At 39.9% G+C, this 16,887-nt stretch overlaps 2 protein-coding genes across 3 annotated transcripts in view; both read right to left on the reverse strand.

Annotated features, from left to right (window-relative positions):
* Positions 1–2,734: 2,734 nt before the first annotated feature.
* Positions 2,735–8,931, reverse strand: LOC308402035 (high affinity immunoglobulin gamma Fc receptor I-like). 2 transcript variants are annotated; one of them, XM_080890577.1, is made up of 8 exons: positions 8,872–8,931; positions 6,272–6,307; positions 5,864–6,127; positions 5,539–5,784; positions 5,295–5,453; positions 5,050–5,148; positions 3,735–3,819; positions 2,735–3,521 (listed from the first exon to the last, which is right to left on the reverse strand). In XM_080890577.1, the coding sequence occupies exons 1-8, from the start codon at positions 8,900–8,902 to the stop codon at positions 3,515–3,517; spliced, it is 927 nt and encodes a 308-aa protein (XP_080746703.1). In that variant the 5' UTR covers positions 8,903–8,931; the 3' UTR covers positions 2,735–3,514. The 2 variants fall into 2 exon arrangements, with proteins under 2 accessions (XP_080746703.1, XP_080746702.1); XM_080890576.1 differs by having other exon boundaries at positions 5,050–5,151.
* A 581-nt stretch (positions 8,932–9,512) lies between these two features.
* LOC308409366 (myelin-oligodendrocyte glycoprotein-like) overlaps positions 9,513–16,887 on the reverse strand; it is a gene marked incomplete at its 5' end in the record, with an annotated part of 33,374 nt that continues 25,999 nt past the window's right edge. The window contains 2 exons of the mRNA XM_080902057.1: positions 9,513–10,753; positions 10,985–11,326. Coding sequence (XP_080758183.1) covers positions 10,647–10,753; positions 10,985–11,326 — 449 coding nt within the window. The 3' untranslated portion in view covers positions 9,513–10,646. The remainder of the gene's footprint in view (positions 10,754–10,984; positions 11,327–16,887) is intronic.

Consider the following 16,887-nt stretch of genomic DNA (forward strand, 5'->3'; position numbering starts at 1 on the left):
CTTTTTTCATTTCTGTCACTGACACCAAGTAAAGCCCGCCCTCTTCCTCTGAGTCTGTGTTTTTTCTGTTGGTACAAAGGCGGTGGTGGGTAACTCGCTTTTTTACTTGTGTACAGATGCCTATGCTAAATTATATTAAAATATAAATTCAATGTCAGTGTCAAAGATTCCCTCAGTCTGGTGTTGATGAGCTGTGATTTCGTTAATGAACAAATTCAAATAACCGTTAAGTGGTTCATTCAATTTTATAATGTGTTAGTGGTTAAAGCTTTCTTTTGGGTGTCATGTTTTTAGTATTTTTGGTTGTGAAGCACTTTTTAATATTTCCCTTTAAAGGGACTGTATAAATAAAATCTTGCTTACCTCACTGATGAGTATGATGTGAAACACAGGAATCGAACGAGGGACGCTGCTGTTATGGAGCTGAACTGGAACCATTCAGACACTGAGGCCGTCTGAACACATTTTAATTACAGCTGTGCAGAGACACACTGATGACTGACTGGAACACTATGATTCACAGATTGTTGAAATGCTACCCTTCAATGTTGCCACTTGAGCGAGATATTTGACTTTAAATCTTGACATGGATACAAGCAGATCATCAGTGAGAGTCACTTAATATTAAAATTAGTACCATCCATTCGCTTCCGCTTATCCTTTCCAGGGTCGCGGGGGGCGCTGGAGCCTATCCCAGCTGTCATAGGGCGAGAGGCGGGGTACACCCTGGACAGGTCGCCAGTCTGTCGCAGAGCCAACACACAGGGACAGACAACCATTCACACCCACATTCATTCGCACATTCACACCTAGTGGCAATTTGGATTATCCACTTAACCTATCCCCACAAGCTGCATGTCTTTGGACGGTGGGAGGAAGCCGGAGTACCCGGAGGGAACCCACGCAAACACGGGGAGAACATGCAAACTCCACACAGAAAGACCCCGGCCTGATGTTGGAATTGAACTCAGGACCTTCTTGCTGTGCGGCAACAGTGCTAACCACCGTGCCACCGTGTTAAATTAGTACCATCAGCGTTAATCTTATTAAAAGGACGTTAATATCATAACCGTATTAACGCAGCAAATCTCAGTTAGCTAGCTATCACGGATCGCCCTGCGCGTGGGGCTTGTTGTATTACCTCTTTATTTCCCTTTAACTTATCTCATAATTGTAAGGTAAATAGATTTGTGGGTTAAATAGCAGAGTTGAGTATGTGGGTTGAAACCATCACAAAATTGTCAAATTTTCTCTGGCACAATGTATTGTTACAATCAAAATATAACTGATCAAACACAAATTTCCTTATTCTTTGTGACTTTTTAGGAGTTTATATGTCTATAGTGGTCCTGAAACAGGCTGTGGGCAGTCTTTGTTTAAGGGCTTCCTCATCAGGTTGTAATAAATATTTTTTGGAAATATTTTAATAACTCACACATCCTTGCATTGATATGTTGGCAACACCGAGATTTATACCTCCAGATGAGTCCAGGTGACCTTATAACCCAGGCTTCTGTTTAAACATCCTCACAGTTCTTAAATGTTGGACATCATGACATTTTCATGGCTCAGTGCTTTAAAATAAGAGAACCTGTTGTTCGGTCCCATGATCATCTGACTCATCATTTGACTCTTTGTACACAAAGGTTTAGCCTGATGGCATCTCTGTTCAGTTTGCCCTTTGCTTTGAACTTTACACATATAAAAATCACACAGTCTCATCCTTTACAGATGGCTTTAGTTGGATTCTCAATTTCAATCATCTTTTGCATAAGACCTGTTTCCACAGAGTTTCAGTTCTTTTGTAATTTGGCGTATCGCAGTGTCAAAGAGATTTAGATCCCTAATTGCATTTTATGTATATTGGTATATCATAGTACGCCAAAGCTGGAAGAGAAGAAAATTCGTAACTATTGGAAGGATATTTAAATTCATGACTGCACTTTCAGACTAAAGATATGAACATTAATACCTATGTTTTATCGTCTTTCAAAGAATAATATTTCTACATTATCGAAGCAAGAAGAAACAATATAGAGCAACATCATTACATGAGTTTGTGATGCAGTTTTTGCGAGCACTGTTGCATTAAGCCTACAAAGTTCTGGGTTCTAACTTCCTTCAGCTGCTATTATGGGATTGTGTGTTCTCCCACAGTTTAAAAAGATATGCTGTGTGGAAATTAACTGAAAATCTTCCACAGTTTTTACATGAAAAGCTGACATCAATAACACTGTATTATTCATATTAATGTTTTCAACTGGTGGATGTTAAGAGGTTATATTGCTGGCATTTACAAAGCAGCTGCCCTGCTGTAATGCTCAGTGTTGCCAGTAGGTAGAAGCAGACTTGAACTCTGAGTCATGTCCCTTTGTAAATTCACTGAGAAGTTTGAAAGGAGGAGCTCTGTGCTGTGATCCAGAACGAAGTCCAGCCTGGGTCATATAGGTTTGAAGGTTTTCATACAATAAAAAACTTCTTTGTCTTCATGGTGAAGTCCTGAGTGTGGTACTACATTTCCATGGAAGAGGAGCATTAAATGCTACCAAATACATTTCTGTATATCCAATCCTTAATCCAAATAAACAGAGTAAAGGGAAAATTTAACTACTTTTGGAAGTTTGTTTTACAGCCACTGAATGGAGTTCCTGCTGTTTTATGTATGTGGCTACAGTTTAACTCATTTTGGGATTCATTTATTTTTCACAATAAACACAAGTGTGTATCAGCCAGAACCAAACCAGCCAAACTTTCCATTTGACTTTCTTTATTAAACCCAAAGAACTACTCAAGGAAAATATCCGACACAATGTAGAGCACTATGTCTGGATAAAACCAAACACAGGATATCATCACAAATACATCATACTGTACTGTCCGCAGTGGTGGAGGGGTGATGATTTTTGGCTTGTTTTGCAGTGACGGGAACGGGTCACCTGAAAGTAATTGAGGCTATCACAAACTTCTCTGTATATTAATATACTCTAGACTAGAGTCATAAATGAGCATCAGCGTCTAGACCTCAACCTGAATGATGCTGTGGTGGGCATAAATTAATGGGTGCAAACCTCACTACATAAACTGATTCCAGTAAATAAATAAATAGATAGATAGATAGATAGATAGATAGATAGATAGATAGATAGATAGATAGATAGATAGATAGATAGATAGATAGATAGATAGATAGATAGATAGATAGATAGATAGATAGATAGATAGATAGATAGATAGATAGATAGAAGAGCTCTATTAGACACACTGAATGACTACAATGTCTTTCTTGCTGCTGTTACAACCAAATTTCCCTTTGTGGGACAATCAAAGGATTATTCTATTCTATTCCATTGTATTCTATTCTACTCTGTTCTGTTCTATTCTATTCTACAAAAGCATAAAGAATAAAAATATTTTTTTAACGTGTGGTGGGGCCCAGTTAGAGACCAGCAGCTGGACGTCAGTGGCTGGACTGGTTGACAACTTCAGTGAAGAGTAGACAACGTCTGGCTCCGGTTTAAAGTCTGAACACAAACATATACAGTTAAAAAAAACAAAAAAAACCCCAACAGGAAACATGATTACAAGCTTTGTAGTTCAATCAAGACCTTGATGCCTCTCTTATTTACATTTGCATTTGAAGTGTGAACTGGGTCAGAGCTCTGAGCTTCAATCGTGTGTTGTTCTTTTTTTTTTAAGCTTAGCTAAGCATTATTGCTGGAAACAGGGTGAGTTACCTGGCCCTTCTTGTTCTGATAGTTTTTTGTCCATAACTGTCATTTTTAGTTTTCACTGCTGAGTAGACTGCATCTGAATCCGTCTCTGCAGAAGTAAACAATCAGAATTATGTGAAATTACAACAGGTATAACAACTGCACAACTTTTATACTATAGCAGAGCTGTGGGAAACTTTCTACCCTAATTTTGCATCATGAAGAGAATAAGCGACAACTTTAAAAAACCACAGCAGCATTTCATAGTTTTTTTTTAATCTTAATGCCACTGCTATGAAAAAAAAAAAAAGATTGGCCACATGAAGCTGAGGGGCGTTTCTGTGAAAAAGAAAAGCGGACGACCACAAAGCTGCTCCTGCCTTCAGTACAGACTGACTTGCTTCACCTCAGCACAAAGCAAACACTTTCTCACAGTATAACCATTATTACTGTCCAAACTAGGACAAACTGCAGTGAGAAGCAGCTTCAGACTACAGTTAACTGGAATCATCAACATGTGCTCAACGTGTCAGGATGGTACAGAAACTACTAAATTATCAACGTTATAGACGTCAGATTCGTTATAGAGACTGGGAAATGCTTTTAAATTAATTTTAAAATGAACAGTCCTGTGTTGAAACACCTGCAGCTGAAGTGTTTCTTTCTATCAGAAACAGGATGCTGGACGACTGCAGAGCTGTTAGCTTCAGTTAACCACAGACCACAAACACACAGTCCAGCTCACAGTGAACAACACTCACAGTGTGACACTTAAGGCAATTAGAACTGACTAAGCTGACCTATTTTCAGACAAAGGAAACAAGTTCATAACTACACTTAGCAAGTTTTGTTTGCTTGTTTTACTGTTACAACAGTCCACATTTTTACACTTCTGAACTTCCCTCATATGTTCCATAATGTTCCCATAATCATATCATCAAAGTCAGCAACAGTGCTAATCTTCTTCTACCTTCATATTCAACTGTGTGCCTGATACATTTGAAGAGGAAAAAATCAGAGATGTTATTCATCGTCCAAACTATGATCAAAACACACATTCTCAAACATTTCCAGTTCCTTAATTAAACATAAATTTGTTCACATTGTAAAGCTGCATGACAGTCCTTCTAAAAGGAAATCTACCCACTCAGTGGCCTTCCTGGCAATGCCTCCTAACAGATATTTGGGCAGTTTTATTAAAATCTATGACCAAATAGAAAGGAAATGCCATTTAAGCCACAAGGTCACCAGCATGTGAGAGACTGTGTGTGTAAAATCACAAGTCGAATCTGATGAAACCTGCTTAAAAACTTCCTATATTGGAAGACGAGCCCACTACCTCGGATTTCTCTGATTGGCGCTTGTTGATTTTTTGATATGTTGATTATACTGCACATGATGTCAGTAAGGATGTCATCTTCTCCAGTTTTTTCTTGATCTGCTGAAATGATTCAAAATGATCAATAATATAAATTAAAATATGTAAACAGAGATTGCATTTAAGAAAGTTGTTACTGTGATCATCATGAATGCGAACTTTATTCTACCAAATAAACTCAGACATGGAAAATCAGAAAGTCTCACCTTCAGGTTTCCTGTGAACACATCGTTTCACCAGCAGAACCAATAACACCAGTAGAACCACAACACACACTGATCCAACAGATGGCAACACAAAGAGAACAGGAGGAGAGAGTGATCGAGGAGGTGTGGATGTAGGTGGAGGTGTGGTGGTGTTTCTCTCTAAAATAAAGCAAACACAGTCATTAATTGTCGTCACATTGTGAATGTTGAAAGCTGCAGAAACACAGACAGGTGAGTGTGTCACCTGTGACAGTGATCCAGCTGGATGGAGACTCTCCATGAGCGCTGATGTCACACTTGTAGAGGCCTTCATCAGACCTGGAAACATGCTGGATGGTCATGTGACCTGTAGGCTGCTTCCTGATGAGGGAGCCATCTTTATAGAAAGCAGCTGGGAGGTTGGAGGGAGTGGTCTTTGTTTTACAGAGCAGAGTGACGTCATCTCCCTCCATCACAGGGAGGACAGGACTCTGCAGGATCACTGATCCACCTCAACACAGAGACAAACTACAGCATTTCATCCATTTACACACAGCTTCATCAACACTAACTCCACACACTCAGCTTACCAGTGACTGTGATAGAGATCATCTTGTTACTTGCTTTATTTTTGGATTCACACCAGTAAAGTCCACTGTCAGATGTTGAAATGGAGTTGATGTTACAGGAAGAACCAGCTGGTGTTCCCCATTCCGTTCCACAAAGAGTGATCATAGTTGTTGTTGTGCTTCTTTTCACAGTCCATCCAGCAGAGCTGTCGTCCTCCTCACAGCTCAGAGACACAAAATCTCCTTTAAAAAACTGAGAGCTGCTGGGACTCACAGTCAGACGAGCTGTGAGGGTTAAAATAACAAAACAAACAAACAAACAAACAAAAAAACTGATATATTTTTGTTAGAACTGCAAAGATGAACCCAATCAGGTCATATCAGTGAGCATTTCTCAGGTTTAAACTGTGACAGAAGAAGGTTACTGACCTTGGTTTGTTGTGCAGCTCAGCACTGAGATCAGAACTAAAGAGAAATGACACTCAGGTTGATTTGAGGTGAACATAAAGAACAACTCCACACAAACAGCTGACAAACACACAAACTCTTATCTCCGATATATGTGCTCATTTTCAGCTAAAGCTAAAAAAATCCAAAACAAAACAAAAAGGAAAAACAGCAGATCAATTTGGACTTCATGCACTTCTACTCTAATATGTATCTCAAAAAACAGCTTGTAGTACAATCTACAGGGTGGGCCATTTATATGGATACACCGTAACATGGGAATGGTTGGTGATATTAAAGTCCTGTTTGTGGCACATTAGTATATGTGAGGGGGCAAACTCCTCAAGATGGGTGGTGACCATGGTGGCCATTCAGAAGTCAGCCATCATGGATACAACTTTTGTTTTTTCAATAGGAAGAGGGCCATGTGACACATCAAACTTATTGGTAATGTCACGTCACGTTCTGGGTGGTAACCTGCATGTGCGGCCATATTGGAGGCACTCGGAGGTAACCACTGCAATGGATCAATGTCCGAAACCACAGAAAAGCTCCTCAAAATGCGTTATAGATGCAAAGGTATACAGGGAAGGACTTGGTCCACAGGTAAGGGCACGATATTTGGAAAAGTTAGGTTTTATTTGTGTGCAGATCCAAACGAGTTGGCTCCTTCATCTTGGATCAATGACGAGCCGGAGAGTCTTCCATCTATTGCGTATCTTGATATCAACTACCTGGTTTTCTTGCCCAGAAGACAGCAGACCTCAAATCTTATAAAAGTTTGGAGGCCTATAACCAGATGGTGTGTGGATGGGTGAGGGAGATGCAGTATCAAGTCATCAGTGACAGATGTGTTGTGAATGCCAAAGTAAGTAACGCAATAACATCTTTAATCAGCCAAACCTTAACTGTATGATATCATCCCTTACCAAAAAGTAGCATACTTCGAGTATATTTTATTAAGTATGCTTAACTATAGGAAAGAAATGAGTGGAACAAATTCGGATGTTGTCCAGATTTTTGCCTTGTAGATCCTGGTTTAGCTTCGCTAACCACAACCGCCTCTTTTCCTCTGATAACTTTCGGCATTATTCTCCATGATTTGTAATAACTTTTGGCTGTCTATAAAACTGCACATATTTTTCACATATCAAACGATCACTATGGCATTACTGAGAGTTGAAAAACTGTCTAAAGTCTTTCATCTTTAATAAAATGATCAGCGTTCTGCTCTACCAGGTGTAACAATTGAGTTTAACATCCAGGCATCCATGAAAACAGAATGTATGACATTTAACGGAGTTAGAAGTTAGCAGGGAGTTAGCTTGCTAGCTTCTATCTAAATACAATATACCATGTCCTGACTGCGGGGTTTTGGAAACAAATTAAAACGTACAGCTCTGCTATCACTTCCAGTATGAATGAAGACAGAAAACTAAACAGCAGTGACGTTTGTAGGGTTACTGAAGTTGGGCTAGCTGGTATATAATGATGTGCTACGTGACCGCTAGCGACACAGCTATGTTAGCATAATATAAACAAGCTAACTTTTTTTCCACTCGATAAAAGTTAACGTGAGTGTTCTCGGTGGTCAGGAACAAATGTAATCGCATGGCAGGATGCTGTAAAAGGACCAAACTTCAGCCAGGAGAACAACTGAGATAATCCATCCACAATACGAGGTTAGTCATTCATATACTGCTGCATGGGCTGGGCTGTAGTTACATCCTAAGGTTTTAAAAACTGAGCTTAAATAAATGATTAGCGGTAATAAAAGCCGAGGGAGGTCAACAGTGATCACTGACTGTTTTAGGAGCTTTTTGAGATCAAATAGAAGAAAATACATAACATTAAACATGTTAACAACACAAAAGCCATATTAAACGCAGACTACTTTAGACCCGGAAGTAGGATTCGTCGCGTCATCACTGAACAACCGGATAGGTGTTGACCGCTACTAAAGGTAAAGGCTAAGTTTTCACCCACTAGAGGGTGCTAACGTACCTCGTCATGTTTAGGCAGCGATGCAATAATTTACAAGTTTCACTGTTATATGTTATGTAAGTTCAAGATAATTAATTTGTGATTAATGAATAAGGCAAAGGTGTGTTAAAGGTAACACACTGATTTACTAATGGTCTTACGGGGTGTTCACATACACAGCTGTTTAATAAAAGTATTGTGAACCATCAGTTTGAGAGACCATCTTTTCAACCGGGGATGCTACACACGTATCTAAACAGCATCTCCTAAAAATGATCATTGAAATAATAAACATTTGACTAAACTTTTAGTATATGCAAAACATCCATTACTTTTAAATAACCCTGTAAAGTCATGTGTCCACTGTGCAGCTGTGTTGATATAATGAGTGAATGATTTGATCTTTTCACTGCCTGCTGTGTTTCCTCGACTCCTGAGCAAAGATAAAGAGTCAGTTCAGACCTGCAGTTGGTCCTCGTGGTGTTTTGAACTTGAATTCAGCCTGATTTGTTTTTCATGTCTTCTCCTCCATCATCAGTTATCAGGAGAGCAGACAGTCAAAGTACAAGAATTCAAACAAACACAGAGATTCTACTTACAGAGCAGACACAGCACAGATGTTTCCTTCATCGTCCTTCTCACTCATTTGAGCTTTTTTTCATTTCTCTCACTGACACCAAGTAAAGCCCGCCCCCTTCCTCTGAGCACCAGCTTTCTATTGGTTCAAATATAGTGGTGGGAGACTACGAATAATTTTAATTCATCAAGTGAATTAAACACAATAACTATGCGCATTATTTCTTAATTTTTCTGAAGTAAAACATTTGTCAGTTCACACATATGAAAAGAAACATGGCAGAAAATCTCCTCTGCTCTCAGTGATCTGTAGTTTGGTTGATGAAAAAATCCATTTCCATGCAGTGGACGTCCCCCTCAGTGAGAGAGGCAGATATGAGCTGAAACACAGGAATCAAACCAGGGACGCTGCTGTTATGGAGCTGAACTGGAACCATTCAGACACTGAGGCCCTCTGAACACATTTTAATTACAGCTGTGCAGAGACACACTGATGACTGACTGGAACACTATGATTCACATTTTACATGAACACCATCCTCAAACATGTTCATATATGACCACTAGAGGGAGATGTTGGACTTTAAATACTAACATGGATACTGGCAGATCATTAATGCTTCCATACTCAAAAATACATTTTAACAGCGACGGTCCACAATATCAGATGAGTTTGTACAAGTGACATGATAACATCATGATAAATCATGATGACATGATTTAGTGTGGCATGATTTGTAAACATGACTAAATTGGCATGATTTTGATTATTTCTCATTTCTAATATTTTTAAGTGGCAAGGTTGATGTTTGTTTTCTTAAGACTGATTAAAATTCAGATTATTCTATTTCAGTTTTTCTTTAATTATGATTTTATTTTATTTTTTTAATTCTAAGCACCAAACACTGTAAACAAATTAGAGTAAAAAAATAAGAACATTATAAAGCATAAAATAATACAAAAAAACATTTAAGATATAGACTGAATTACAATGAGCACAAGTATCACCATCATCTTTTTTAATAAAGTCTTTAAAGCAACCACAGCTGGCGCAAAGTGCTATAGATCGGAACTAAATAATAAAAATAACATTTGATTTAATTGAAAGCAAATAAAAGAAAAATAAAATAATTAATTAAATAACACATTTAAATACAAGAGACACTAAGTCTCACTGAGGTCAAAGGCCAAAGGCGTGTTTTAATAGTGGACAGAGATGGGACCTCTCTAAACTCAGGAGCCACGATAGAGAAGGCCCTGTCCCCTCTGAGCTTCCTCCCAGATCTCGGTACTCCAACTAAGCAAGTAAGAGACCAACAGGGTGTGTAGGGATGAAGAAGCTCAGAGAGGTAAGGTGGGGCAAGATTGAGAAAACATTTAAAAACAAACATACACATTTTAAAAGAAACAGGCACATATCAACACAGCAACACATGTTCAGTCATTAAAATACAATTTATATTCACAGTTAAGACTTTAAAACACTGTAAAAAGAAACCCAATAAACAGATAAAAATGCATATTGGGTTGGGCGGTGAATCAGGAACTTCAGCTTTAATTTCATTAACATTAACAATAAAATGCATATTAGAAGTAAATATATTGACAAATCCAGACATGTGCAAATACATGTAAGCAGTGCTTAAAAAATGTAATGAATAAAAGCTGCCTAGCTTTTCTTTAAAATGAGAAAACTCTAATAAATATTTAGTAACAATTGCAAGCGACTCAGTTCACAGTTAAAAAGCTCTGAGACATTTTAAATACACTGCTGTTCAACAGGAAGGACGTGTGAATCCTATTTGTGGGGTTTTCTTCTGTAGATCAGAAAACTGACCACAATAAAGACAGTGGAACCAAGTAGACAAAGTATCAGTGGGACAAATCTGCCTCCTCCTGTCTGACCTGCAGGTGAAAAACAGGTGTCAGCTGTCAGGTAGGTGATGAGTGAAGAACAGAACAGAATCCATTTCCTCTTCAAACTGCTGTCAGACATTATCTACTGCACTCTGATCACATCACTCAGACCAGCTGCTTTCTACAAAGTCTCATCAACAACATCTTTAGAAACAAACATCAACAAGCAGGAAGCAGCTTCACCTCTGATCACACACACACTCAACTCTACTCACTCACCTGGAGGATCAACATGAAGGTTGATGTTGTTGATGGATTCCCACAAGCGTGTTTCTCTCATGAAGACACGACACTTGTATGTTCCAGTGTCGTTAATCATCACATCCTTCACAATCAAAGACCAGTTTCCATCCTTCATCTGTCTGTCCTGCAGATCCACCCGGTTCTTAAAAGATGGATGCTGCTCATCTGGATCAAACTGCTCGTCTCGGTACGTTAGGACATATTCTTCTCCCAGGTCAGCTCTGCTCCACTCTAAAACAATGATGCAGATGTCCTTGTTTGGAGCTCGACATGGCAGAATGACGTTCTGTCCAGACTTAGATGTTATGTTTTTCTGGTCTGAAAGAGGAAACACAAAGCAAAGAGGATGAAGTAAGTGTTCACCTCTACATCAGCCAATCACTGTGAGGATCAGGGACCACTGAGATGTATATGTTTTGATTGGCACATAAATGGAATATAAAATTTTCCATTCTAGTTTTCCTGTTTTATTACCCCTACTCTATCTCTCCTCTTTTCTACATCATTCTGGAAGAGCTTGAATCCACCTCCGGTGCACCTGGTCTTGCTTCCTTTCCATTTGGTTTGCTGCACATATATATATCTACTTTCTCTCCATCATATGAACCACCTCTCTCCCGTTACACAGTCCCTACATTAAAGTCCCTGCTCTCACCACCAAACTCCTGCTTTTCCTTCTACCTGCCATCTGGGAGCCTTTGTCTTTTAAAGAGCAAGAGAGAGTGAGAGAGCAGAAACTGAACAAATGGGAAAATGGCAAAGTTAGATGGAAAGAGAAAAAACTGTAAGGGTTTACAAATATACGGAGATAAGATAACCCTTTATTAGTCCCACACATGGGAAATTTGTTAAATAAAAAATGCAAGATAATTTAAAGATATATTTCATGGATGTTTTGTGTGCTTTCCAGTAACACCTTTGCACGGGGACATTCTAAATTGAACACATTGATTGATCTGAATGGTAACAGGATTCAAAGCACTCCAAACATGGCTTGAACAGAACGGCTGCCAATGAAATCTATATCTCCAGCCCTGGAGCAGATGTACCCTGTGTTGAGTCTGCACAATAAGAGGAGGGCTTGCATGAAAACTTTACCTTAAGCTGCTCTCCTATCAGTTTGCTTCTCGTCCAGGTGTATGGAGAGGCAGTGTGATTTTTGACTGCTTGATGATATAGTGGACTGTCTCCAAGTACTTTCAAGTCATTTGTAAATGTCACAACTTCATTTTATCATGTGCCATTTGTTGTGCGCTCGTCTTATTTATATTTCTTGTACAGTAGTCGGTTAAATATCGTTGTAGATGTACAATGGGAATTAAAGTCTATTCTGTTCTATTCTCTGTAGTTAAGTGACTGAATCAATGCTGTGCATGTTTTCCCTCTTATCTGTTTCACTACAAATAATTGTTCAAAATACTTTGGAAAATTCTGAAAAACATGACTGACTGTTAACCTGTAGGTTTAATAACTAAAGGGTTCACCTTAACCTGGAAGAGAAATCTGTGAATTGGTTAATTTAATTTTAATTGTAGGCTCTGCACTTAAAGATTGATCCTAGAATCAATGATAAGTTAGTTAGATGTCAGTACATAAAAGAAAAGAATACAAAGTGGTTTAAATCAAAGGTGTAGTGAAAGGCAAGTGGTGACGCACTCTCCAAGCAACTAATATGCTGTTATACTGATATTAGATTAATCAGAGTTAGAGACAGACGTTTTCAGGGAACACTTTGTCATTTTTTAAATTTCTTACTTATTAATACTTACAGATACAGATACATTTAACAGGTCAAGTCTCACCTGCACGGACCAAAACAAGGAGGCAGAGCCACAGCTGGGTCCAGCTGAGCAGTACAGATGTTCCAGCGGACATTTCAGATGTAATTCTGAGGCGGTGCTACAGACAACTATTCTGTCTCACTACATGTAAGTTTTCACATAGAGCTGAAAGAGACTGAAAGTCCGTCTAGATGCGTCTCCCTCCCTCAGGATTTGACCCCTCATCTGACTTCTGTCACCACCCGGGACAAGCTGCTGACGTCCCTGCTGATCACGTGATTTTAGGCTAGGGTTGAGAAGAGTCTGAGGACACCCCGGATGGATGATCATCTGACTAAATTGGCACAAAGAATGTATTTCTTTGTGTGGAGGGGCATCCATAGCATTCCAACAGAAAGGCCATTTCCGCTGTCACATTCCCAACATTTTCCAAGTATGAGTACTCTCCGCTTGTTGTATTGATCGGGATTATGTACTTGTTCCGAGGCTGAAAACAAACGTAAAGGTCACCGCCTACTTACTAGTTGGAGGGATGGGAGACTGCAGAATACAAGCAGCAGAAAGTGATGGGAGATTTCCAGTCCACAAAGAGTTTGTGCACTAATATACACACATGCTACGGTATATAATGTCATCCACAATGTCTTAGGCAAAGACACCATTTTTGTAGGTTTCCCTTTGTTGATCTCCGGAGAGTATTGCAAGTCAATCGATAAATATGTGATTAAGATGAAGTCTTTCAACTTTCATTTCAGGGTTTTGCATTATATCTGAATTTTGGTAGCATTTTATAATATGGCACGCAGGCTTAGGGTATAATTACCCCTAGAATTAAATGGACTTTAATTTACTGATATTTAATGAATAATATCGCACACTGTTTTGTGTATTTTTCCACAGAACCTAATGGAGGCTTACAGCTGTATAACTGTTTCTATTCCATGCGTTGTCTTTTATCTTCTGATTTAAGCACGCTTAAAAACTCTGTTTTAAAGTATCTATATAACGTTATTATATCATGTAACTTTACTTTTATATTTTATTCATTCATTCATTCATTCATGAGTGGAACTGCTCTCAGAGCACTTCACTCTGCAGCACTGACAGTTGTGGTCATCTTATTTTCATCGATCTGTCAGTCACTGCTGGATGAAGTACTCAAACCACCAGTAACATGTCCCAGTCAAAACATCTACATATAAGCTCCTGTTGTCTAAACCACTCTGAATCATCAGTACAAAGCTCATCCACTCTTAGTACAAACCACCCTGTTTACCACCATTCCAATCAAAAGAGAAAAGAGGAGCAAACAGAGGTAATAACTGAGTGATTATGACTGAGTTTGACGCTCACAGATCTGCACAGAGACTTTAAGGAACAAGTTCCTTTCCTCTGCAGATTTCACTCAAGTTCACAGCAGCATTCATCTGCAGAGTCCTGAATGCCTCATTTCTACACGAAGACTTTAGTGATTTCTGCTGTTGCACTGAAACAAAGAGTCTCAGTGTGCTGATGACAGTATCTCTATACAGAGTAGAGCTTCTGTTCCATTTCCAGACCTAGTGGTTATGAAATCACAGTCGACTAAAATAAGAACCAGCAATTTGGCGGCTTCAGTTAGCCTTCTGCAGAGCTAACCGAAGCCTCTCTCTCTCTCTCTCTCTCTCTCTCTCTCTCTGTCTACATATATATATATATATATGCATACATACACATGTATATATACACATACACATGTATATATACACATACACATGTATATATACACATACACATGTATATATAAAAACACCCAGCACGCCCCTGCGGGCGGTTTATCCTTCAAGCTCGGGTCCTCTACCAGAGGCCTGGGAGCTTGAGGGTCCTGCGCAGTATCTTAGCTGTTCCCAGGACTGCGCTCTTCTGGACAGAGATCTCCGATGTTGTTCCCGGGATCTGCTGGAGCCACTCGCCTAGCTTGGGAGTCACCGCACCTAGTGCTCCGATTACCACGGGGACCACCGTTACCTTCACCCTCCACATCCTCTCGAGCTCTTCTCTGAGCCCTTGGTATTTCTCCAGCTTCTCGTGTTCCTTCTTCCTGATATTGCTGTCATTCGGAACCGCTACATCGATCACTACGGCCGTCTTCTTCTGTTTGTCTACCACCACTATGTCCGGTTGGTTAGCCACCACCATTTTGTCCGTCTGTATCTGGAAGTCCCACGGGATCTTAGCTCGGTCATTCTCCACCACCCTTGGGGGCATCTCCCATTTTGACCTCGGGACTTCCAGGTTATACTCGGCACAGATGTTCCTGTACACTATGCCGGCCACTTGGTTATGGCGTTCCATGCCTGCCTTGCACCCTGCTGTTATGTGCTGGATTGTCTCTGGGGCATCTTTACACAGCCTGCACCTGGGGTCTTGCCTGGTGTGATAGACCCCAGCCTCTATGGATCTTGTGCTCAGAGCTTGTTCTTGTGCTGCCATGGTTAGTGCCTCTGTGCTGTCTTTCAGTCCAGCTTTGTCCAGCCACTGGTAGGATTTCTGGATATCAGCCACCTCCTCTATCTGCCGGTGGTACATACCGTGCAGGGGCCTGTCCTTCCATGATGGTTCCTCGTCTCCCTCCTCTTTCTTGGGTTTCTGCTGCCTGAGGTATTCACTGAGCACTCGGTCAGGGGCGTGCTGGGTGTTTGTTTTTTTTTAATATATATATATATATATATATATATATATATATATATATATATATATATATATATATATATATATATATATATATATATATATATATGTTTTTCCCTATGTTATTACTGTCCATATGTACATAGAGATGCAGAACTGTACCCCCCCAGCATGTTTACACTGAGTAGGAGATGCTCTGTATCTCATTGTACAACTGTATAGTGACAAGAAAGGCATTCTATTCTATTCTAAAACCCTGCACTCACTTCTTAATTACCTGGAAGCACCTTAAAGACGACCGGTGTTCCAGATCAACTGGCGTTTAGATCAACTGGCGTTGGTCGAACAGATGTGTGGCAGTCTTGCGTTTCAGTAGCTCCTACCGACAAACCAGCAAAAAAACGCCAAATGTGTCATCTGTGACACTTGTGAGGTTATCTCAAACACACTCCGTCAGTCTTGATGCTGTTGAACAACAAAATGTTTAAAAATGTGGCGAGTTTACCTGGTGATATCCTCATGCGCGACGCGATCGCGAAAACAGCAAACAAGTAACACCACGCCGTTGTTGTTCACAGGACAGCAAGAGTAAACGATCGGGAGACCCTTGTCGTCGTTATCGTTCCACTCGCACGGTTTATTTCACCGAATTCAGCGTTTTTGCTCCACAACTAAAGCGAGCAGTTTGCTCTGTGCACTAACATGGAGTCGAGTCAACCAGCGCCACCTCTGGCCAAGTGCCACAGCCTACAGCCAGATCAACTGGTGACACACATCTGCAGCACGTTTGAATTCGTGTCATGCACATTTGTACCTTTCAATTGTGTCTGTTTGTGCGTCATGCAAATAAACCTTTGAAATGAATGAAATGATATCATGTATTTATTATCAGCCTACATTTGTACAAAATGCCAAATGACATACACATAGTCATAAGAATCACCATCCTGATATCAACACTTTTGCCCATAAGAAAAATGTCATGAACAAATATATGACACACCAATATTTCACCAGTGTTGTAACTCACATGTCGCCAGCATAGTCTGCCTGTGTCTCCCCTCTGCAAACGAACATTTCAGAGTTGGATGTGATATACAGTCTGCATAAGTGTGGTCAATCTCATAACGATCCGTAAGGGGATGGCAGCTACGCTGAATGTACAGCAGTCACACAGTGATCAGCAATAAACAGTCCCCAAAACTTGCATATAATCCCCAATGTGGAGCCCATCTACTGACTACCACATAGCAGCTGGACCAGTCCCCAATGCAGGTCAGTCCACTGCTGCCACCTGTGGCCAAGTACCATAGCCTACCACTAGATTAACTTGTGACACACATCTGCACCTGCTGCTATGATCACATTGAGTAAAGGCTGAGTGGCTGCACTCACACGTGGTGCATCTAAATCTACCCACAAATATGT

Source organism: Rhamphochromis sp. 'chilingali' (genome assembly GCF_963969265.1).
Source record: "Rhamphochromis sp. 'chilingali' genome assembly, chromosome: 1".
In the NCBI taxonomy this organism is placed as follows: domain Eukaryota; kingdom Metazoa; phylum Chordata; class Actinopteri; order Cichliformes; family Cichlidae; genus Rhamphochromis; species Rhamphochromis sp. 'chilingali'.